At 41.6% G+C, this 25,741-nt stretch overlaps 2 protein-coding genes across 6 annotated transcripts in view; one reads left to right on the forward strand and one right to left on the reverse strand.

The window, feature by feature from the left end:
- Positions 1–25,741, forward strand: part of RARB (retinoic acid receptor beta) — an 876,710-nt gene that overhangs the window by 402,044 nt on the left and 448,925 nt on the right. The gene's annotated exons all lie outside the window — the stretch shown is intronic.
- On the reverse strand, positions 7,222–15,259 carry LOC123610415 (exosome complex component RRP45-like). Its single transcript, XM_045501009.1, is given in 6 exon segments — positions 7,222–7,438; positions 7,440–7,644; positions 7,840–7,915; positions 8,152–8,620; positions 8,913–9,212; positions 15,204–15,259. Coding segments are annotated over 6 exon segments (1,299 nt in total). The 3' UTR covers positions 7,222–7,245.

Here is a 25,741-nt window from a genome sequence, read left to right on the forward strand (position 1 = left end):
CATTTTGGAAGAGAATCATTTCTCTTTAGGGAGAGCCCAGACTCTCTCCCACAGAGATAATTTTGAGAAGTGATTTCTTTTTTCCCCTGTGAGCCTGTTCTGTAGACCACCTGTGCACCTGACGCCTTAGTAATGGAGTTTACTTGCTCTGCTGGTTGAGATTTTTCTTGATTGCGAGTTCGCAGAAGTCACCGAAGGAGAGCACAGGGCATCTCACAGAACTCAGGGCCTGAGATGTAGCGGAGTCCGAGAAATTGAGTCCTAGAGCAACCCAGAAGCCCCCTCTGCGCTTGCTTTAAGTAAGTGAACATTTTGACTAGTTTGGAAATGCCCCATACACATCCTCGAGTTAAAATGTTTGTTTTATCAGAGATCACAGTAATCAGTTTGTCGGAACTTGATGGAGGTTATAACCTACGAGATCCTCCTATGTATGAAACAGGAGCATCACATTAGAATTTATAAACGAGCGACAGTCAAGAATGCAGGAAGGAAAAGAAGTGAAACCAAGTACCCGTTGGACAATCTTAGGTCGACCTACACACTTCAGCCTCAGAATAGAAGTCTGTGATATTGCTTGACTTTGTACTATGTGTCCCCCCCCCCCAAAAAAAAGGTGACAGTACAACTTATTTTAACAAAAAGGTATAAACCACTAATGTTATGAGCAAGTTCATACTTGCTGTGCAGGGGGAGTGGGAGGCTACCCAGTGACTTTGGGAGCTAAATCTCTATATTACTTGGTAATTATCTCTCTTCTCTGCTTTCTCTCAGACAACCAAGGTCTTACTTTAAGTCCAAATAACACAGTATCTTTTGAAAAATGGACAGATCTCTGAAGATGTGCTTTGTCTTTATTGCTCCATTATCCTGGGTGATTTATGGCACCTGAATAAGCAATCAACCCAGGAATGACAGGCTTGTGTGGATTCTTCTTTTCTCCATTTTAAAGTGAAAATATTGGGAAAATAGAAAAGGACCAATCAAATAAAATGAATTTGTTTTACGTTAAGTAAGAGCACTTCTGCAGATTGTTTCATTACATGTGTGGGTCCACTAAAGACCCACTAACCGAGAATCTTACATTGGCATTTTCTGATTCCTCATGTCTAATGGTGATGTAGCTCATTCAGTCAATCAACCAATATTTTTTGAGTGTGCCAGGACCTGGACTAGAGCAGTGAACAAGACAGATGCAGTCCTTGCCCCGTAGTGTAGCAGAGAAAACAAGCTATTCAAGTAGTCACTGCAGTCAAATATAACAAGATATTCTTCCCAAACAGTAACTCTTCTGGAAGGCATGTATAAGGCATGTGTAACACAACATAAGAGTCTAGGAAAACCTCCCCCTTTGTAAGAAACAAAACAAAAACATTTAAATTGAGAACTGAGAACCAAGTGAAAGCCAGGAGTGTGAAATAAGAGTGTTCCAGGCAAAGGGAACAGCATATGTAAATGCCCAAAAGAGGGAGGGGCGGACCTTGTACTTTTGAGGAAGAGAAAGTCCGTGGGTTGTGTGAAAAAGTGTTCATTTCAGATTCTCCAGGGACTTTTAAGGTCTTTTAAGGCATCGAGACTATATCATAAGCCAATGTAGACTTTCCAGCATAGTTGAAACTCAGAGAATAGGTTGGATAAGGCAGTGGACCAGACATGGCCGATGTAGGGGTATACTGCCTACACCCCTTCTGCACCACTGTAGGGGTGAACCATTGTAGGAGTACGATCACTTAAGATACTGGAGTGCCCCAGAAGTGAGTTGCTGTTGGTCTGAAGTAGGGTAGTGACAGTGGAGTTATAAGTGAATGGATTTCAAACAGAATCAACTGTGTGGGCCTGAAGGCCAAGAAAGAGTCAAGCTTAGCTTTCAGGGTTTCATGGTAGCAATTGGATCATTATTGGAACTAGTCACTTTGGCGGGGGGGAGGGGGGTTGCATATATGTACACTTCTTTATTCAGAAAATCTTAACTAAAATGCATTACTACAATCTGTTCAGTATCAGAAGAAAAAAGTAGTTGAGGGGAAGAGAAAATTATAATGAAAAAATGAGATAGAATCAGGGAGACACCCAGCCCATCACTGAAGTCAAGTCTCCTTTGTAGAGAAGGGCCACACATTGGACCCTGAGCCTTTCAGCAGCCCAAGAGAAGGGGCAAAGATGATTCACAGTGTTCCTGAGTGAGATGAAACCCGTTGATTGGAGAAGCCCCATTCTGCCTGATATTGAGACCAACGAGAAAGTTCTCCAATAAGTCTTTCTCAAAAGACCTCAAATAGTGTCACAAACAACATCCTCATCAGAAGCAGTGATAACCTTCATCAGCTCTTTCCTATAATCTCTCAGTATAGACAGTGCAAAGGTAATTGAAAATCAATTCTGTGAGAGAAGGGAATACTCCCATCAGATTCAGCCTTACGTGGTTCTGATTGTCACTTCCTGATGATCTGTCATCAACCCCGGGGCTGGAGTGTTGAGTATTTTTTTCTTACATGGTGTCTGTGAGGTTCCTGAACTTTTATAAAAAAAAAAAGAGTAAATGTACACCCTGTATAATTTTTTTGGATATCAAAACAGGAAAGAACCTCTTTCTGAGGAATAGACCTGGGTTTGGAGAGTTGTCCAGAGTGCATCTTCTCTCAACCAAGTTCCTGAAAGACACTACTGAATCTGTAATGAATTTAAGGTTATATTCTTGGAGAAGTACCTGGAGAACAGCTGCTCTGTTTTGTCAGGAAGTGCTAAGCCATGTGCTTTTTGAGTCCAGCTAGGGATAGAATTAATACCCTCCTGTGGAAGTCAGGGTATTTAACAATGAGATATGCCTCAGTAGAAGGGTACCTGGTTTTGCTTAACTATGAGCCATAAGAGTGTCCCAGGCAACACAAGATCCTCCCCCAGAAAGTCATTTTGAGTCCATTACAATACAGACAGATGGGAGATGGAGGTCCCAGAGTTCCTTGTTTTAAGGGACAACTTTAATCTTGATTTCAGAAAAATTTTAAAGCAGCTGTAACCAAATGCCCACTTTGGTCATAAAAATGAAAATCTCAGCAAATAGAGTATCCAGAGTATATCAGGCTTTGAGCAGTGTCATTCCCAATACAGACTGAAAAAATTGTAATGCAATTTTTAAAGGATCCGTTAATTTTTTTTTAACCAATTCCCCAGCTTCCTTAGGCCTAGGAATAGTAAATATGTATGTTTGTGTTGTTAGTAAAAAATATGGGTAGTTCTAGAATGTAGTCTTATTTCCGTTAGATTTCAGTGTGATAGCTGAATTAGTCGATTGCTAGCAATACCTTGGGTTTGAACTCGAACAAGAAGCTTGGTTCTGCTAAAAGGCCATCTAGGAAGTGTGAGAGGGAGGGGGCTGTTGAGTTTAGTGGTCCGAGGAATATACGTTGAAATCACATTTCCTGGGTCCTCATCTGTGCTCCTCCATTTGACTTTGGCAAATTACCTTCTTGTGTCATTTCTTTTAGTTATAAAATAAATATAATAACAGTGTGTACTTTATGACCGTATGGTGAGCAGGAAACAATATATGTAAGAGATTTTAGGACGCTTGGCTATAGACAACGCTCCATAAACTTTGGCTGTCATTACAGGTCTTAGTTGAACTGTATGCGCTGACCCGTTCCTTCCACCTATAGCCCAAAAGCAGGCTGTAGGACACGAAGCAAGCTAGACTAATAGGTGTACCTCAGCCCAGCTCCTCTAGTGAGGCAGTGACCGTGAGGACATGTGCTCTCCTGCCAAAAGTAAGGGGGTTATCTTCATATTTGAAGTCCTGCTTATTCACTTGGGTATAGCAAGTGGCTAACATAAACATTGAGGTACACTTTCTTTCTTTCTTTTTTTTAATATAATCTGTTATCAAATTGGCTAACGTACAGTGTGTGTAAAGTGTGCTCTTGGTTTTTGGGGTAGATTCCCGTGGTCCATCACTTACATACGACACCCAGTGCTCGTCCCAACAAATGCCCTCCTCCATGCCCATCAGCCATTTGCCCCTCTCCCCCAACTCCCTATCCACCCTCAGTTTGTTCTCTCTACTTGTCTCTTATGGTTTGCCTCCATTCCTCTCTGTGTGGAACTAATTTTTTTCCCCCTTACCTTCCCCCATGGTCTTCTGTTAAGTTTCTCAAGATCTACATATGAGTGAAAACATAGGATATCTGTCCTCCTCTGACTGACTGATTTCACTCAGCATAATACCTTCCAGTTCCATCCATGTTGCTGCAAATGGCATGATTTCATTCTTTCTCATTGCCAAGTAGTATTCCATTGTATATAAAAACCACATCTTCTTCATCCATTCATCAGTTGACGGGCACTTAGGCTCTTTCCATAACTTGGCTGTTGTTGAAAGCGTTGCTATAAACATTGGGGCACATGTGCCCCTATGAATCAGCACTCCTGTATCCTTTGGATAAATTCCTTGTAGTGCTATTGCTGGGTCATAGGGTAGTTCTGTTTTTGATTTTTTGAGGAACCTCCACACTGTTTTCCAGAGTGGCTGCACCAGTTTGCATTCCCACCAACAGTGCAAGAGGGTTCCCGTTTCTCCACATCCTCGCCAGCATCTGTAGTTTCCTGATTTGTCTATTTTAGCCACTCTGACCAGTGTGAGGTGGTATCTCAGTGTGGTTTTGATTTGTATTTCCCTGATGAGGAGTGGTTGAGCATCAGATGCACTTTCTACTAGAACTGAAGATGCTGATGAGCTGGTGCCTGTATTTTATCATTAAAAACTAAAGGAGCATTTGCACTTTTTAAAAGAAGAATCCAGTAAGTAGATAAATGAGATCACATGAGAGACTTACACAATCAGAAGGCAGAATCGGGGCTGGAGAAAAGCAGAAGTTGTGGTTTGAATGTGGAAGAAAAAGCCTGTTAGACCCCTCCCCACTTTGAGGGATACAGGTATAAAATTCATTCATCACGAAAACTGGTATGCCTACGGTGGGTGTGCAAGGAAGAAAAAATAAAACACGCATGGGTGCAAGGCAAGTCGAGGTCTTATGGTCTGAAATCTTCCAGGAGTTTTTAATACCTGTATCAGGGGTGGCAAACCCAAATGACCAGAGGACCCAGACATGTAACCTGAAGAAAGGGGCCGAGCACACGGGAGATTATAAATGGCAACTGACACTCACAATCGGTGTTGGAGAACAATAGTGGTGGCGAGTGGGAACCTGGAGCTTCCGTGCTCCTTTTAAAAGAGAGCTACTACTCAGGTCTAATTGATGGTTACCATAAGGGAAGGTGGATGGTATATGGCCACATCTTCCAAGTTGTCAGCAAAGTCTTTTAATATTTTTAATAACTATTTAAAAATATTATCAATTAATTGAAATGTAAGACACTGTGTGGGCCAACATTATTGGCCAAAGTAAAAAACACATCTGTGTGTGCCCACTTGAGTGTGATTTCTTGAACAGGTAGCTTACCCACTTGACATTGGATGCAGACTTCCATATGTTAAGTAAAACCCTTTCCAAAACTTCTCAGACAAAAATGGGTCTTGTTGTTCGGGTGTCCTCACAGAATTGGGAGAAATGGGTAAAGACCTAGCCTCTTTTAGGAAGATAAATGATCTAGGAGACTTTCTGAGCAATATGGGCCTCCCTGTCTTGAAGATTTGGATCACAGGTCATAAGCTGTTGCCCTTTGGCCTTCAGTCCAAACTTTACTGAAATGTAGCCACACCCAATCATTTGCTTACTGTCTCTGGCAGCTTTCCCACGGCCACGGCAGAATCTGGTAGTTGCTCCAGAGACCCCACGGCCTGCACAGTCTCAAACATTTACCATCAGGTCCTCTACAGAAGAAGTTGGCTAACCCCTCATCCAAATAAACACATCAACCAGAAGTGGTTGTATAATCCCAAAAGGACTGTGATAGAAGTACATAGACAGGAATTCATGCACGTGTATCCAAAGTGCTGGGACAGCCTGAAAGAAGGGGAAGGATCAGCCCTTGTGGGAGGTGGTGTGGAAGGCTATCCTGGGAAGGTAATACTTGAGTCTTGAAGGACAGGATAGAGTTTCCCCGAGTGCAGAAGGCAGAGCTTTCAGGCATTACATGTTTGGATCACAGCTAATGATTTAAGCTTGTGAAAGAGAGAAGGAGGCAAAAAAAAGGACCTAACGCTTCCAAGAATATGTCAGGGAAGCAACAAAGAATTTTGCTCCTGTCCCTTTCAGCTCTCAGAATCACTAGGTCCCTACTTAAGTTTATTTTTAAAATAACTCCTTTGACTCAACTTTAAGAGTCGAAAAGTGACCGAACATCACACGGCTGATCAACGTGTGAATGACCCAGTAAAGATAGACAATGAATCTGGTCCATAAGAAAAAAGTCTAACTGAGAAAAAAAATCTAATATTTTTTCAGGGAGCAATGTTGAAAACAGTGAACATTTGATTTTTGCTTTAATGAGATATTAGGATCCAGTTTGTCAAATGGATGCGGATCCGTTCTTCCTAAGAATACTTTGCAAAGAATATATTCTGTGTCTAGTGGTGGTGTGTATTTTCTATTTTAATACGCAGAAGTAATGGATACCTGGTGCTTAGTAAATACTGAATTAATAGAAGCTATTCAAAATCATTTGCATTTATTCATTTCCTAATCATTCCTCAAGATTTGTCTAGGGAACACTCCAGAATTACAATTTGATAAGAGGGCCAAGGATCAGAGCCCCAGAAGTGTCTGGAGACCATCTGGAGCTTGGCCATGCTCTTTAGAGAGTTACATCCCAGAGGGCACTTGTTTGTTAGTGTTGTTGCTCGTACATTTACGCAGGTCCTAAAAAAGGGAATAGTGTACTGGGAAAACCCATGTCTTATTCTGATTTGGCATGACATTTTCTTATGTTTGAAGGCCATCCAAGAGTTTAGTCAGTCTACTAGTTAGAATAATGCTGATGGTTGCCATAAAACAGCCCCAAATGCAACTACCACAGATCAGTTTCAACATCGGATCCCACGCTACGTTCCTTTAGGTGATGCCATGTCTTTGCGAAGCTGGTTTTTCAGAAATTGTTGTGATTTTTAAAAGCCAGTATTGAGCAACAGTCGAAATGAGGTACCAAGCGAGGTACCAAGTCAACAGAGGCACAAATCTCATCAGTAAGTGATTACAGTTGCAGAGGAACAAGGATATTTCTCAACTTATATGCGTTATTCTTTTCAAATGACCAGTAGGTCATGAAGACATGCATATTTAAGTGGTTTTCTTAGCACTGAATAAACATCCTCTTAATAGTTATATGACCAAATATACAACTATGTGTGCTTCGGTTAGCCGCTCTCTTCTCTTTTCTCATTTTCACTAGCTTTTTACTTGGTGGCTTTTCTGGTTTTGCACTGATGGTTTCTGTTCTTATTTTCTTTGGATTCTTGGCTGGTTCTGAAACGATCATTTCTTTTGTCTGAGAGTACAGCAGGGGCATCTTGGCTTCTAGTATTGGAGACTTCTATTTCAGTGTCCCTTTTTATACTGTTAAGCATGATAGCTTCATGGCCGGCACCGCCATTCTTCTCTTCCCTCTCAAAGTTTTCATCATCACCCCAGGCGTCTTCCATTCCCTCTCCAATTTGAGCAGTTCCAGGAGTCCAAAGCACAGGTTTAGAAAGCACTTCTTTTTTTTCTTTTTTTTTTTTTTTTTTTTTTACACGTTTATTTTTGAGACAGAGACAGCATGAGTGGGGCAGAGTGGGCTCAGCATAGAGCCCCATGCGGGGCTTAAACCCGCAAACCACAGGATGGTGACCTGAGCCGAAGTTGGACGCTTAAGTGACTGACTGAGCCACCCAGACCCGCATAAAAACAACTTCTGAAGGAGGTTCAGCTTCAGCAATAATTTCTTCTGCTTTCTCTTCCACATTAGAGGTATCAATAGCGGCCTTTTCTACTTTAATTTTTTTTTAATGTCTCTCTCTCTCTCTCTCTCTCTCAAAAATAAACAGAGTGTAAGCAGGGGAGGGCAGAGAGAGGGGGAGAGACAGAATCTGAAGCAGGCTCCAGGCTCTGAGCTGTCAGCTTCAATCCCGACACAGGGCTCAAACCCAAACTGTGAGGTCATGACCTGAACTGAAGTCAGACACTTAACCAACTGAGCCAACCAGGCGCCCCTGGGGGCCTTTTCTACTTTAAATGCTGTGATTCTTTGATTTCCTATAGGCCCTGCAAAGCCTAACCTTCCACCTTCTTTCTGAGCTTTCCAGTCATTCTCCAAAGCCTTCTGTATTAGCTCTGTAATTTCTAGTCCTTTCACACCAGCTGTTTTACTGTATCTCAGGAGTTGATGTTTCAGCAGCGTTCTCCCACCACAGGACTGGCTAGTACAAATCTCTCGGTGCTTGTTCATGGCAATCACCAGCAAGCCACCCGTTACACGTTCGTCTCGTTTATTGGGATCCCCCAATAAATAGGTACCTTGCCGGGAGAAAGCAAAACTGGCACCCATGGGCATGCGGTGGATGCTCACGGGTACAGGATCACACTCCTCAGGTGTACACAGTGTTACTTCATCTCCTCGGACAGACGTCGGGTCTTCGGAGATGTCCGAGGCTACGACTGCAGCGATCCTGGCAGCGTCGACCTCACTGCTTTTATTTGCGTTTAATTTCTTTCATGTTCATTTTTGGGAGAGACAGAGAAAGACTGGGAGTGGGGGGAGGGGCAGAGCGCGAGGGAGACACAGAATCCAAAGCAGGCTCCAGGATCCGAGCTGTCAGCGCAGAGCCCGACGCGGGGCTCGAACTCATGAATCATGAGATCAGGATCTGAGCCAAAGTCGGACGCGTACCTGGCTGAGCCACCCAGCCGCCCAACCTAACTGCTTTCAAATGAAATCGTTAGGATGTTCCTTTCGGTCTAGGGGCACTGTGGAAAGATTACTTCGCCCACGTGGGCCGCAGGAAACTGTGAGAAGGTTTTGGAACCTCTGCCCTGAGGCATTCTCGAAAGCAGCGGAATGCAAGGTCACGTTTGGCTGACAAGGTCACATTTGGCTGACGGGTGTGTCCTCGCTGAGGCTTAGGACAAGGGAAGGGCCAGAGAGGCACTGCCACTCTCTTGAAGGTCTCCACCTGGTACTCTCCTATCCTTGACCCATGTTCTATTAGTGATGTCCTTAAGTGATCATAAGCGGTGGCAGGCTGGGGGATGTTACATAGCTCGCTGACATGATCCAGGCGGCTACGTGAGAGGGGAGGATGAATTTTGGCGGACAGCTAAGTCTCTAAAGTTCACTCCTCTACCCACGTGTAGAGCGTTCTCCCTTTCCTGGAGAGAAAAAAAAAAAAAGCAAAAGTCTTATGATAGTGTGATTTCTAATGAATACCTACTTGGTTCATCCCATTTTTTGACACGGAGCTCCTAAAACCCTTGGAATTTCCTAAGGAAAGCGACGAAGGTGTCTTTTGTTATGTTAATGAGCTTTGGGGCCACACCTGGATTGCCAGGACAAGTAACCAGGAAGTGGAGGGTTGGAACTTTCATTCCCACCCCCTTGACCTCTGGGGAGGGGAGGGGGGCTGGAGGCTGAATCACTTGCCAATGACCAATGATATAATCCATCAATAACCTGGATTTGGGACAGATGTCTAAAGGTGAGGGAGCAGTCTCCTGAAACCCGATTCTATGTCGTGTGCACGGTGTCAGAATTGAGCTACACTGCGGGACACCCAACTGGTGTTAGAGAATTGCTTGGTGGTGTGGGGGGGGGGGGAACCCCCTGTTGACCAACAATAGACAAGAGTGCAAACCGCAAAATCAAATGTGCCCAATTATTGTGAGGTCTGAGGGACTGGCAGTCAGGAGACAGAGTTACGTCCATTTTAACATGCAGCAGATGCCTTGGCTTTCAGCTGAGTTCGGCAATGATTCCAAGAATCTTGAGACCGAAGGAAGATGTGCACAAGCCCCACTTTCACTAGGGCCTCCCGACTCCATATTGAAATGACTCTTTTAGCCATGCCTCCTCTATTTTGAATCTTCTTTCACACACCCCTTCCTCCCCCGCACCTCTTTTGGAATTAGGTATTCTGCACCCTTGTGAGTCCCCAACAGCTTACCGCATCAAGCTCGAATCCAGAATCTCTGACAATGCCTGGTTGTTTTCATCAGGTGTAGAGTTGGCTGCTCCCGATCTGAGCATCTGTATAATAAAAGACAAGTTATCTACACAACCCCCCCCCCCACACACACACACACAGCCATACGCAAGTCACACAATACAGTGGTAACTCAAGGATGGTATAACTGCGTTAACAAATTGCCGTTTGGGTAAAGAAAGAATTGGTCCATAGTGGTAATGTCAGTCTCCTGCGCAGGCGTTGGGGGCACACTTAGACCAGGCAGTGGGGGGTGGCAGTGATGGGAGGATTAGCATGTTTCTACTTCCTGGGTACAACTCTCTTGACCATTATTTTCTGGGGCCTCTGGCTCCATCCACTGACAGGTCCCTTTTTGCCCATTATCTGCCATTGTTTGATCTGAGGAAGACATTGCGACCATCATCCAATTTCGTAATCGAGTGTCTCCTCGTGTCCATCGAGGGCCTGAATCATCACACACGTTCTTGCAGACTAGTTCTGTGATTTCTTTGGCAGTATAATTTCCTCAGAATCATAGTAGGCTTCTCATCTCTTTATGTCCGGTAACTTCTCCTGCCAGTAACTATACCCAGTGTTCTGTGCTAGACCTATTTCCTCCATTTTCTTTGTTACCTTGCTTTAACCACGTCACTTTCACATTAATGGTGGTTCTGTTGAGGCCCCTGAAACATGAGACATTGGTGAGAAAGCCATAACTGTATTCCCCTTTCCAGTCATGTAAATCCAGCACCCAGCCGCTAAACGACTTCCCTCCCTCATATCTCTGTTTGCGAACCAGGAACTTCTCTGAGCTTATCTCTTTTGTATTATTTTTCAGACACTCAACTGACTGGGCCACCCAGGTGCTCCACTTTTTTTTTTTTTTTTTTTTTAATTTATTTTTGAGAGAGGCAGACAGTGTGAGGGGGAGAGGGGCAGAGAAAGAGAGAGAGAGAGGAAGAGAGAGAATCCCAAGCAGGCTCTGCGCTGTCGGCACAGAGCCCGATGCGGGGCTCGAACTTACGAAGCCATGAGATCACGACCTGTGCTGAAATCAAGATTCGGACGCTTCATTGACTGAGTCACCCAGGTGCCCCTGAACTCTTCTCTTTCTTGGAACATTTTTGACAAACAGGAGCAAGCCAACACTCACTAGTACTCTGGCTCGTTTAGATGGCTCTTCTCACATTTGTAGGTTTAGTCTTTGCAAATCCATCTATTCGACCACATCATGTAGGATTTTTTTTTTTTCGTCTCTCTACCATCTTGGATGTTGATGTCGTTTTAAGGTTGTCGCTTTACGTGACTATGCGAGACGCTTGCTTCCTGTGGCTTTCTCCAGAACCTTCCATAAAGTCCGTAGCAAACATCTTCTCATAACTTCGTGGCCAGATGTCTCAGTCCTGAACTAATTAGTACCAAGGATAACTTAGAATAATCAGACATTACCCCTTTCGCAGAGGTAAATTCTTCAAACCACCTAACCAGTACTCATGGACATGTGGGATGAATATTCAAAACTTAAGTCTGTTATGGTGGTCCCTATACAAGACTTGCGAGAGCTCACAGATCCTAGCATGGTCAGCGTGATGGGCTAAACTGCCTTTCAAAGACTTTCCTAGTTCCAGACCCCTGACTATTTAGTGATGAAATTTGTGGAAAGCTAGGGAATATAAATGAGTATACTTAAGGTTTCCTTTCTTTATTTTCTTTCTTTCTTTTTTTTTTTTTTTTTTTGGCTTTCCTTTCTATTGAGTGTATTCGTTGCCATTCTTTTTAAATCAATACGCTAAGCTCCTTTTAGTAGTGTTGGCAAGCAAGTATATTAAATTGACAAATAGAAGACAAATTCTATTTTTGTTATGCATTTTTACCAGCATCCATTAATCTGTGACCTCTGGTGATATTAGCAATTGTGAGTGGTGTCCTTTAATTTGCTACCTTTCATATTTTCTTTAATGATTGTTATTACTTTTAAAATGAGAAGTACACATAGAAAATTAACAGGTATATATTTTTTAAGTTTATGTATTTATTTTGAGAGAGAGGCAGCTGGAGCAGGGGAGAGCCAGAGAGAGAAGGAGAAGGAGATTCCCGAGCAGGCTTCTCATTGTCAGTAGGAGCCCAATACAGGGCTCACACTCACGAACTGTGTGATCATGACCTGAGCCCAAAACAAGAGTCGGATGCTTAATTGACTGAGCCACCCAGGCACCTCTCAAATATCTTTTAACTTTTAGGGCTCCTGAGTGGCTCAGTGGGTTAAGTATCCGACTCTTGGTTTTGGCTCAGGTCATGAGCTCATCGTTTATGAGTTTGAGCCCTGCATCAGGCTCCACACCGACATTGCGGAACCTGCTTGGGATTCTCTGTCTCTCCCTCTCCCTCTCTCCCCTCCCCTACTCACACTGTCTCTGTATCTCAAAAAAAAAAAAAAAACAAAAACAAAACAAAAACAAAAAACAAAAAAACAAAAAAAAAACAAAAAAAACTTAAAAGAAAATTCATAGATATTTGAACCTGAAATAGGAATCTTATGCAATGTACGTGAGATTTTCTGTTCACTACATTTACAGGCCTACTAGATCTGGGAATTCAAATAGACTGTTGTAGAATTTCTTTTTTTTTTAAACTTGGGAGCAAAATGTTGACTGTTTCCGTAATTTTTCTAAATATTTCTCCCAACCTCTCTGTCTTGTTCCCTGTGAACTGGTTCAACTTACCTACTGAAACGTAGCTTTGAGAAGTTTTGAGCTGGAGACAAATTTGGATGGAGGTATTTGCTTTCTCTTTTCGCTTGATGGAAGGTTCCCGTTTGTGGCCCATTGGTTGATTGGCCCCTCTTTGGAGTCAGCCCGCCTGCGGCTGTCCTGTAGTCTGTGTATAAATCAGGAGCCACTCCACATGGTCATGCTGGTGTGTGTTCCTTCTGTGCTTTTCAACAGATTGATCTTTCCAAGTGTCTTCTTTGAAATATATTGTTCATTTGGCCAACACAGTAAAAGGCAAATAATTTTAATGGGAGGTTTTGGCATTGCTGAATTACATGCTGGACCTAATTGTTTAGCTTTTAGTAACGGATGAAGATCCCTGACCGAGTAAAGGCACGCAGTTTACTACTGGCTTTCACGTCCAGAGTTGAGTGAGAAAAATCAGAAATTCAATAGAGCAATAAAAATGTACGAGTATTCCGTAATTGCCGGATGCTTAGGACAGCTGACATTTATGATCTGAGGCCTCAAACGAATGTGTTTCTTCTCTTTCAGGTAAGTGTCCCTAACACACATATGGACCTGGATACACATAGTGTTTCAAGTGAATAAGCGGATGAGTAAGAGTCATAAGGAAAGATGAGTTTTCCTAGGGCATCTGAAATAAGGAGGTGGTTACCAATGGGTCAGAGAAGGGATTTGGCAATTAACGCCTTCATGGATTCATTCTTCTATTCATTGGAGAGCAAATGGGACCACCCCTATTCTTAGGAGAAGTGATCTCATGGGAAGACAGAAAGAAAAAAAAGATACAAAAAATGAGAGAATGTATTAAATGCCAAGAAAGAAAAGAAATAGGTTCTGTGAGAGAATAACAAGGGGAAAAATTTGCCATTTGGTTGGATGGACAGGAGAGATCTCTCATGAAGAGGGGATATTTAAGCAGTATCACCAGATTCAGATACTTGAAAACAGGGGGGAAAAGACCCAATAAATTTAATGCTTCAAAAATAGGACTAAATCTTCACAGTGGTTAGTGTTTTCAATGAAGTTCACTCCTTTATGTCTTTGAAATTGTTAGTGTGGAAACTTCTCAACCAGCACCCCTCAGTAGCTCTGTATGCACATAATTAAAAATCGAAAAGCCTAACTGTTCTATGTGTCCAGTAAATACTTGTTGAATTGACCTTTGAATTCAAAGTCTCTTCAAACTTTGGTTAATAACTTCTGCACACAGAGACATCAGCACCACTGCTCCAGAAAACATCTTGACTGAATTTTGAAACAGATGGCTTTTGCATTCGGTTCTGAGGTGACTTTTTTCCAGGAAGGAAACCCAGATTTCGAGGGAAATGCCCTTGTCAGTGAGGTTCCCCTCAACCCAAGTAAGAAATGAGCTCTATATAAACGATTCCTTTCGCAGTAGATTCACTGCCAGTTGAAAATACAGTTGAGTACATAGATTTTTTTTTTTTATTATTATAATTTTTGCTGCTCTGGTGCGTGTGATATATTGAAGTGTTGGCGTCTTTGCCTTTTTTTCATTAAAAACATCATAAAACATTTAGGGGTCTGTGCAGGAATTGCTGTGACCTCTATTTATAATTGAAGAAAGTAACGTTTTCCTTAAAATATTACTCGAGAGCAGTATTCCTGGCCACAAGACCCTGAAGCCTGCTAACCAGATTTGTGTAGATTTCCATTCTCCCGTGTGCAATTACTAAAATGATAGGAAAGGAAGACCCTTGGCAAGAGAAAGAAATCTGGTAAGCACACCGATTTGAAGCAAGCTTATGGGAGCTAGGTTTTATGTTTTGTTTTGGTATTTTTGTTGCTGTCCCAGTGAAGGCAGTCTCTATGTTTTAAGGTTGTTAATGCTAATAAGCATGGTACCTTTATATATATTTCTGAAAGCGAGGGATAGAGTCTCCAATCAGCTTGAACTTTGTGCCTCTGCATCTCCAACCTTCGGGTGTACACGCATCCCCTGGGGATCTTGCTACAAACCAGATTCTGGTTCGGGGGGTCTGGAGTGTTGGGGGCACTCTGCATTTCCAACCAGCTCATTCAGTGCTGTTGTCCTCCGGCCATCCTTGAAGTAGCAAGGCTCTAAGCAGTGACTTGTGTCTCCTCAAAGGTAAACTGCCTCATGTGTCACTTGAACATTAGCTTTACTCCCTGTCTCGTTTTCTCTAGTCGTGGGACAGTGTCTTTCGGGTAACTTCCCAAGATCCCTCAGTCGAGTTACTCAGCAGTTGGCTGCTCCTTCGTCTGAGAATTAGTCCCCAAACAGCCACAAGGCCAGGCAAAACTTAAGTCAGCTTTGATTCCCTCTTCTAACGTAACACGCTTAGTGGGTCAGCAAGTCCTGTCAGCTGTACCTTCGAAATATACGCATATCCATCGCGTTCTCCATTACATCATCCCACTGCGTCATCCCGGTCAGATCCTTCACCATGTCTCACCTGGGCTCTGAGAGTCCCCAGACTCCTCTCCCTACTTTTACCCTTGCCCTCTAGAAGCTAGGTGATCTTTGGAGAGTGTAAATCAAACTGTGTCACCTACTGCTCAAAACCCTCCAGGGGCTTCCCATACGCTCCGAACAAAACCCGGACCCATGACCATGGCGTGCAGGAGCTTCCTGATCTGACCCTGCAAACCTCCCTCACCTTTCTCCAGACCCCTCTCTCCGTGGAGCCTCATTCCTGCCCACCAGCCTTCTGTTTACTTGTTGAACACAGCAGCCCAGCCTCCTCCTTTCCTCTGAGCTTTGCGCTGGTGCTTCTTACGTCGGAAGGCTTTTCCGGAAGGCTCCGGTGCCTTCTTACTCTTCGGGTTACCCCTTCTAAATGGCAGTCTCTGCAGCCCAGTTTAAATTAGCTGTGCCCCATTTTTCTGGATTGCATCTGCGTGCTTTATTTCATTTTTAGCCCTGATCACTCTCTGAAAGTATCTTTTTTTAAAATCTCTATTCACTTATTTTCTGGCTCTACCCCATCACACTAGACCATAAGTTCCTTGAGGACCTGGCATTTCATAGCTGGTTGTGTTGAGGGTGGGAGGGAGGGAGGGAGGGAGGAAGGAAAGAAGGAAGACAGCCCCCATTCCTTTGATCAAAATGTTCCCCGTTTTTTGGTTTGATACTGAGTACTATTAGAAATTATTCCTCTCTCCTGTTGTAGAAAAGACAGAAATCATCATATGTAATTTAAAGGCTTAAAAATATTTTTCTATAAAGAGTAGTTCCCTTCTATGTTGGGTTTTAGCAGCATCATTAACTTTTATTTCCAGAAACTCAAATGAGTTGAAAAAAAGGCACCATTTGGAGAAATTTACATAAGAACCATACTCTTAATGAAGTTTCTCCACTATGGATAGTGCATTTGTGCTGAGAGAGCTCTAGGACTGCTGGCTGGGCACACAGGGCAAACACTTGCTACATGGCCAACTGAGGCTGGGGTGGTCCACGGTCATGGGGCAGGATGCAGTTCTCTGGCCCACTTTGGTGTCCAGTCCTTTCCTGCGTCCTTCTTAGTGGGGTGTTCTAAGCCACTGACAACCCAAGATCAGAAGAGCAGGAATCACCACCCCAGAGTAATTGAGTCTATGTTAGGATGGTGCAAAGAAAGGGCACTTTGGAGTCTCCCAGGTTGATGTTTGCATCTTGGCTCCTTACTTTGTCACATGATTCCGAGAGAGCCTTTCTGAGCGAATTCTCATCTGTAACGTGAAAACCAGGATCTGTTGTGGTGAGGTTTTTAAATCTTGAAAGTAGCTAGGCTTATATGTCTGGGGGCCCTGGGGTCTCTGCAGTTCCACGAGACAGCCTTTATTCTGCATGCATGGAAATGGCATCACCACTTACACTTGATCGATATAAATGGTTCCTAGGAGCACCAATTCAGAGTATAATTTTACATGGAATGTGGTATAAGTGGTGACCCTGGATTTATACACGGAGGCAGGTCATGTTGAACTAGACACCTGTCATTAACTAGCAAGTCAAAATGCTGGGAGAGGTCTAAGTCAATCCCTGGGGGGAAAATGTGGTGGGAGTAGAGTTATATAAGTTTTGAGAGACTTAAGGAAAAAAATTAAAATTATTAAATATAAAAACTCAACGGAAGAGGTAGGCAACAGCTTAGATCCTGCTGAAAAAAAAAAAATTAAGGAGACTTGAGGTTTGAAGAAATTGCAGAATTAGTTGAGGATGGCAAATAGAATACAAAACCAACATTAAAGATACAGAGGATACGATGAGAAGGTCCAACACAGATTCTAATGAAAAAGAGGCAGTATTTAGGGGGGGAAAAGGTTTCACCCATCCTATAAATCCAGTGAATTCGAATTTGGTATTTGGGGCACCTGGGTGGCTCAGTCGCTTAAGCCTCCAACTTTTGTTCAGGTCATGATCTCATGGTTTGTGAGTTCGAGCCCCAGGTCAGGCTCTGTGGTAACAGCTCAGAGCCTGGAGCCTGCTTCAGATTCTGTGTCTCCCTCTCTCTCTCTGCCCCTCCCCTGCTCACGCTCTGTCTCTTGCTCCTTCAAAAATAAATAAACATTAAATTTTTTTTTTTTTTTTTTTAGAATTTGGTATTTTGGAAACTCATTTTTTTTTTTTTGTCCTTTTAGTATTGCAGTAGATGTATTTCTTGCTGTTTTGTTGGTTATAGGCAATAAACTATTAAGACAGCAGGCAAGTTTAGTGAAAAATAATTTCAGTAGTGTCTCCACATATTTTAGTCGAATATTTTCCTGTGTGTGAATATTGGAATTTGTGATTTTCATTTTTGTTTTTATACACAGATGGGTTTTGTTTTGTTTTTAATCACATCAATATATATTTTAAACCATCAGTAGTATGTGTCTTTTTTGGAGAAATGGTTCCAGGTTTCCTGAGCTTCGTTTTTTAAAAAAACAAGGTCTTCAGTAGAAATCTATAACTGGCACATTTAGAATCAGATTAATTAGGTTCTATTTGTATTAAGATAACTAATCTCAAGGCCCAGGTGAAGTAGTTTCAATAATCTGAGTCTTTGCATTTAAACTTGCTTTCACTCTTGTCCACATTATAGACTGGAAAATACTTAATTGTAAATAAAACATCAGGGCTAAGATTAATCCTTAACATATAGTTGGTGTTTAGTAAATACTTGTTGAAAGACTGAATTAATGACTTCAAGTTTTAGGAAGGTTGATTTAGAAAAATGGTTGTAAATCAAAGCATGTTTTTCCAGTTGTTTGGATTTGCTGTTTTCCTAAATGTTATAATCACCTTTTGTCATCATTTAAAAACAATTTTTTTTAATGTTTATTTATTTTTGAGACAGAGCATGAACGGAGGAGGGTCAGAAAGAGAGGGAGACACAGAATCTGAAACAGGCTCCAGGCTCTGAGCTGTCAGCACAGAGCCCGACGCAGGGCTTGAACTCACGGACCGTGAGATCATGACCTGAGCCAAAGTCAGATGCTCATCATTTTTGGTGTTAATGACATACTCTTTTTGATGTAGACTGATAGAGGCAGGAAGTGATTAGAAAGTGTTTAGTAGTATTTCCTATTAAAAATTGATTTTTACATGGTTTTATCTTACAGGCCCCTCTTCATATGGCCTTCCCTTCACTGTACTCTCTCTCGTCCCCCAAATCAAACCTTTAGATTTGAAAACCTAGTTTGAAACATCAAAGCCTTGTTGAGATTTTACAACCCTTGAATGGGAAACTGTCTGTAAAAATGGTCTTTCTGCCCAGGTCATAAGGACAGACCGCCACATGAGAGGCCTGCTGAGTGTTTTGTCTGTTTTGTTCTTATGTAGCAGGGGAAGAAAGCGACTCTTCCTTTAGTAGGAGCCATCTTGGCTGAGCACTTTTGCTGTCTTGGAGTGGCCTCCCTCCTTCAGAATCTACCAGAACACTACTCATCATGTAAAATTCAGCTAAAACCTCACCTCCAACATGCAGCCTTCCCTGAATACTTTGAGCTCAAGTCCTAGTAGGAAATGCGTTGTCAGGTGAATAATACCCTGTGCAAATAACTTTGACAATCAGAGGCCAAAGAATTGTTCTGAGGTGCTGTTTTCTTGCACAACTTTTGCAGAAAGACTGAGCATGTTGTGATATTTTTTAAAAATTGTGGCCAGATTAGTAATGCAGGGTTTTGCATTTATTCTCCTCCCTCCCTGCCTCACTGTGTTTCTTTTTGTCTCTCACTCTTGCTGCCCTAGTATTACATCTCCTATTAAGCCTTAGTATATTAAAAAAAGAAAAAAAAGTGGGGAAGATTTGATTTTTCTGTTCAAAACCAACACTGAACATTGCCAGTTATTACAATTACTGTTGTAAATGTCTTGACTTCCTTGCAGTAATTCTAAGAGCCAGAGTCTTGTCTCAGTCATCCTGTTATATCCCCAGTGCCATGTTTGCTAATAGAAAATGCTTGATCTGGAAGTCGGGAACACACAAATTGGGCATCCTTGCTTCTACAACCTATAACATACCACCGTGTCCCAACTGACTTAGAAATACATATCATTAATTCTTCCAAGCCTCTCTATTGATGTATATGAAATCAACTTCTTTGTCTTCTGGAAAGCAAGCCTGGAGGGAGGGTTGATTGAGATCTTAGGACATGCGCAGAAGTAAGACCCAAAGTTATGCAAGGTGAGGTGCCGACAGAGTAAGCCACGTGTTGAGAAAAGCTCACAAGTTTAGAGCCAAGGACAACCAGAGCCAATGAAGGCCCACACCTTCCTCCCGAGCTGCTAATCATTTTGTGTTTCCCTTGAGTCCTTCACTCTTTAACATCAAGCTCTTTGGTGACTTGGCTCCTTCTGCAGATTTCACACTCAAAATAATGGGCTTTGGAAAATAAATTTGGCACAGCCTTGTTCCTTTTTAAACATTTTTTTATCACATGTAGGGTTTTATGGTCACATTGTTTGTAAAATGCCCTTTCTGTACATTTTTATCATGGCAGTGTATATGTTGCATGTCTAATTAGCTTCAACATACCAGATGAATTGTTTAAACCCGTCTGGCGTGCTGTAATTTTTCAAAGTTCCTCATCTGCTTAGAAAAATACGTTTGCAAAGGTTTCAGATTTCAGGAACCAAAAGTCTATCATGGATCCTGGTCACCATAAGAAACATTTCAAGGGAGGGAAATGGTACAGCCACTTGCCAGGCTAGCCAGTGGGAGAGAAGACAAGGCCCCAAACATGTTTACAATTCTAATTTGAGACTCAGTGCCAAGATCAGCCCTCCTTCGGCTTCCCGCTCCCAGGCCTCCCTAGGATTGAGGGAAACAAAACATGGAACTGAGACGTTTCTTACCATTACCGGTGCTAAATATATTTGGGATGAAGGGAGCCAGAGGAAATCACAGGCTCTTGGAAGAAAGGGTAGGAGATGGGGTCAGGGGCGCAGAAGATGGTGAGGTTGGAGAAGAGGAGGGATTGGAGCCAAGCAGGGGCCTACAGGCTGTAGATCCATCCAGAGTCAGGTTCTTGCATGGCACACATTCTTCAGTTTAACCGGTTATACAATCTCAACACATTAAACCTGATTGATACTCGATTTTTAAAAATCTTGTAAATGGAAGGAAGAAATGATCTCATGCCAGGTTCTCCTCTTCTAAACCCCAGAAAAATTTCAATGTCTTACTTCTTTAGATCTTGGCTTGAACCCAGGGAGTATGTCCTTTTTGTACCAAGACGCTCATAGCCATGGAAGATGGTGTCTTTGTTGTTTGATGGTGCCATTTGCTACTATAATTACAAACAATTCCATAGGTATTACTGCATTTGAACACCACAACAGCCCTATGAGATCAGACAGGAAGTTTTAGACTCAACTTGACAATTATGAAAACTCAGCATCTGAAAATTTTGTGCCTTTCTCATATTAATACATATAATTCTAGCAGGAGCTAGCATTTAGAGAGTCCTCATTAAGTGCTAGGCATTGGGCTAAGGTGTTTTTCCTGCATTATTTCATTAATCCTCACAAAAACACTGTGATAAGTATTTTTATATTTTAATCTGAAAGATGGTAAAATTAAAAATCAGGGATGTGAAGGAATTCATCCAAGGACTCACGGGTAATGAGCAGGAGACTGAGGACTTACCCTAGGCTTGACTGATTGATTAAGTCACTATGTTACGGTATTTCATCACATCCAAGATGGTATCACTATAAGATACACCATTATTTTATGTATGTCCACTAAGAAAGAGAACAATATTGTTTAATCAAACTGTGGCACTATGCTTCTTACCACTTAAAATTTTTGTTTCTAATTCATTAAGAGAGTTCTTTTGGACTTATTTTATTCATAGGTTCTTGTCAGATATAAAACATAGCCATGTGTAATAGGGAAAGTAGAAGTGAAACTGGTGAAGATGTCCCTAAACATCTCTACACTTAAAGACTGACTCTTCTCGATGACTTTTCAACTCAGAGTCACCAATTGTCTCCCCAAGAGTATCATACTTTCTTTTGTCAACAACACTGGTGATACTGCATGTTTTAATTTTTTTTTTTTAACGTTTATTCTTTTTTGAGAGACAGAGACAAAGCGTGAACGGAAAAGGGGCAGAGAGAGGGAGACACAGAATCCGAAGGGCTCCAGGCTCCCCCACGCGGGGCTCTAACCCATGAACTGCGCGATCATGACCGGAGCCAAAGTCAGTGGCTCAACCGACTGAGCCACCCAGGCCCCCCTAGGATACTGCATATTTTAAATAAGTGCTCCACTATTTTTGGATTTTTTATTCAAGTCTCTGGTACCCACTCCCCAAGTTTTGAGGTGCACACATAGGTACTGACGGCCACATCACATCATCACCCCCAATGACGGGGATTGTAAGCAGAAATATTAAAAAGGGAGCAAATCTGTGGCTTAGAATCAATGGCCTGTGGTTTACTGCCTCCTTGCTTTAAGGCAGAGCTGAAAATAAATCCCAAGTATCTTGTATGTCTCTTAAGTTATCAAAAAACTTCACTCAAACCATCAAAGTCAACCTTTCTTTTTAAACTTATACTCATTTTTAAAGACATTGTTTTCTGTAACCACACACGATCCTTAGGTTTGGTTTCTCGTTGTTTTTCCTACACCCTTTAAAGAACTCAAAGAACAGCCTCGTGAAGATGGGATAGAGTTTTGGGCAAAGATAAATCTACCTATTTTAAGACAAAAGGCCGATCAGCACTGATGAAAAGAAGTGTATGTGTCAATGGGGAGGAATGGGGAGAGGGTTGGTGGAAAGATCGTTACCACTGAAACATTTAAGAAAAATGAGTATAAAATATCATCAATATGTTGATCCAGCTGTGAAGTTAATTAAATATTACAGTCCTGGTTGAACAAAAACAAAAACTGAGATTTCCTAGGGAGTACTGTTTTTGTTTAAAAAAAAAAAGAAGAAGAAGAAGAAGCCATTTTGCCATTATTTAAAAGAGCATTCCTTTCCTTGCAGCAATTCCTGTCAATCATGCTCTTCACGCTCTAATTTTCTATTTTCTGCCTAGTGCCAAACTAGAGGAGTCGACCAGTTGCCTTATCCTTTGTTAACCAAATCTCTTTGGCATCAACATTCGTACAGATCATTAGTTCAGTAAAAATTGTTGTTCATGCTAAAAATGAGGAGATCTGGCAACATCTGAACTGTTTTCTGAGCCGGTAAAGAAATAGTAAATGATACTTAGTAGAATTCTAGAACTGTATGAAATCTTTTAGCTGGCCAAGAATTTAAAAGATGAAAATGGTGAAGACACAGGTTCTAGAGTCAGCCTGCCTGCTTACAGTCCAGGTTTTACTGCTCATTAACTGTCCCCTGGGTAATTTCTTTTCTGTGCCTCTGTTCTTCAAGGGCCATCCAAGTATCTTCGTAAAAGGTTGTTATAAGAATAAAAGGAGCTGATGTATGTGGACTGCTGACACCTAGTAATCATTCAAAGGTATTATAGCTAGTACGATAATATATGTCGTTACTCTTTGTCAACTAAAACATTTAATTTCTCTGAAAACCTGCTTTTTTATTCTTCCCATTAAGAGAATACAATTGGCCCTTGAGCAACACAGGGTTTAGGGGTACTGACCCTCCATGCAGTTGGCAATCCATGTGTAAATGTGACTCCCCCCCAAATTTACCAGCCTACTGTTGACCAGGAGCCTTGTGGCTAACAGCATAAACTGTGGAGTAACACATATTTTGTGTGTTAACATGTTTTATATACTGTATTTTTACCATAAAATAAGCTAGAGAAAATAAAATGTTAAGAAAATCATAAAGAAGACATAATATGTTTATAGTATTATACTGTAGTTCTAAGGCCAACATGGTTTACTTTAGGGGCAAAAGGCCCCAAAACCCTGTGAGGTCCATATTGGATTAGAATTGAGTTTTCTTTCTTTTCTTTTCTTTCTTTTTTTTTTTTTTTTTTTTTTTACCAGATTTATGCTTTATTTTATTTTAATGTTTATTTTGAGAGAGAGTGTAAGCAAGCCAGCAAACGAGGGAGGGGCAGAAAGAGATGGAGAGAGAGAATCCCGAGCAGGCTCTGCCATGTCAGCACAGAACCTGACACGGGTCTCGATCCCACAAACCATGAGATCATGACCTGAGCCAGAATCAAGAGTTGGACGTGTAACGGACTGAACCACTCAAGCACCCTGATATATGCTTTTTCTAAAGTCCTCATATCCATTATTGAGGAAACAGACTGTAGTTTGGAATGGATCTCACCGGAACGATCACCGCCTCTCCCTTAGTCTGAATCCTAAAACCACCATCATACCTGAAGCTCTTGTGTTGTTAAATAGACTTTTCCCCCGTAAATGGATTATTTATTCTATGAATTTTTAAGTTACTAATACTACATGAAGATTAAATTCTGTGATGCCATTGCTTAAATATAAGGTAAGGAGAATTTAGTACAGGCACCGTAAAGGTCCTTTGGAGCCCATCATTTCTTTCCTTTAAGTAGTCTCTAATTTTTACTGGCCTGGAAACCTGTTTCTCCTAATCCTCCAAAGTAACACTGTCCAGCAGAACTTTCTGTCATGCTCGAAATGTTTTTTCTACCATCTGATAAAGTAGCCACTAACGGTATGTGGCTGTTGAGTAACATACAGTTACTACAACTGAGGGACTGAATTTTTTATTTTAATTCTACTTTAATTTAAATAGACACATGTGGCCAGTGGCTACCATATTGGACAACACAGCTCTAAAGCGTTCTTCACATCGTTGCTGTTTTTTTTTGGGGAATCAGGGAAATAGTCCCACTTATCTAGACGTCTGATTTTTAGGAAAGGTAAATATCTGTCAGCTGAAGGAGCAGAGGGATGTAGAAAAAAACCTAGAATGACAAATGGTAGCCCCTGCTACACATGATTCCTGGTGATGTCATAAGTGTTGTCAAACACTTTGAGGATAGGTTGCGCCACGCTGGGACTCTCACCTAAACGACTGTGCATAAAATAAGACAGCCAGGAAAGCCAGAAACACATTGATGTCAGTGAGAAGATAAAACTAAATGGTAGAAAAAAAGAGAGCCAAGACTTTTTTTAAAAGCAAGTACTGCATTAAGTCATTTTTTTTATTTTGAGACAGGAAGTGTATGAAGCACAAATAAAAATGAAATAAAATAGAAAAAGTGGACAGTAGAACTATACAAACGTATCAATCTGGGGCCGTTTACCACGGGGAAAAGCTGAATTTAGGGCAAACTCCAGAGAATGTCACAGTATCATGGAGAGCATTCATTATGCCAAAACTAATTCATTGGGGGAAAAACAAACAAAAAAAAAAACCCAAAAAACCTTGTTATCTTTAAAATATTCCTGAAGAGTAAAGTATAAAATTTTAAATATTGTATACACAAATGTGTGTAAGAAAAGTCTTGGCTTTTGAAAGGATAAGCAATATTCGTATGTGGAACTACACCTTGTCTGACCCAACCATTTTGGACTGAGCAGTTTTTATTTCTGGCTCCTTTTGTAATACGGGAGTAACGTACAGTCTAAAACTCCCAGAATATGAAGTATTTTGGGCCCACTGGTCTCTGAGAATGCTAAGAGCATGGGCTGAACCCTTGACTGGCATATGTCGTGATGGGAAGTTTTATCCCAAGGGCTTATTGAAGGCACTATTAAAGGTAGTAGATACCTCTGCCTGATGATCCTCACCAAGAGCTAGGTCCAGAATGCATCCATATAAGCTCTTGTCTTTATGCTTTTACATAAAAGAAATTCCCTTAGTTTTCAATTAAGAGATGGTTGTATAAAAATTCATTACGCGGTCCCTCTTTGAATGTATGGTTCGTTGGGGAAAACGTGCTTGATTTTTTAACCTGAATTAGTGTACCTATATTTTGATAAACATTGCCCGTAGAGCATGTTGGATTGGTTTGTTTCATAACTGGTTTGTTTCATAATCCAGGTTTGTTTCACCTGGATTTCTACATTGTTTGATTACTGCCTGAAAATATAATGCATGGCCAATTAGTGACAGTGATTGAAATGGCCATACAAGCCCTCAGTAGGAAAACCAGCACGAAACAGAATAGAACCTGTGTTTTGTGACTCCAATTAATAGTACATATAATAGGCGTTGTGATGAACTGGGTAGAGATGGTTTAATAGAGGTGATAGGGCTTCATTTCAGTGCTTAATGATGGGGAGAATTTGGGGATGAAAAAGAGGACCTTGGAAGAACCATCTTTGACTTAAAATTTGGTCCGGGAATGTGGGACGAGGGATTGGTGGTACCCTGTACAGATAGTTCAGTAGGGAAGCAGGAGGATATATATTTGGTGTGTTAGATTGGGCTGCGATTGTTAATGGCATTGAATACCAAATTTGTTGAGAGCCCAAAAGAGCCAACAATTTCTTTGTCCCTAGATTGTTGAAATAGAAAG

Source organism: Leopardus geoffroyi, chromosome C2 (genome assembly GCF_018350155.1).
Source record: "Leopardus geoffroyi isolate Oge1 chromosome C2, O.geoffroyi_Oge1_pat1.0, whole genome shotgun sequence".
In the NCBI taxonomy this organism is placed as follows: Eukaryota; Metazoa; Chordata; class Mammalia; order Carnivora; family Felidae; genus Leopardus; species Leopardus geoffroyi.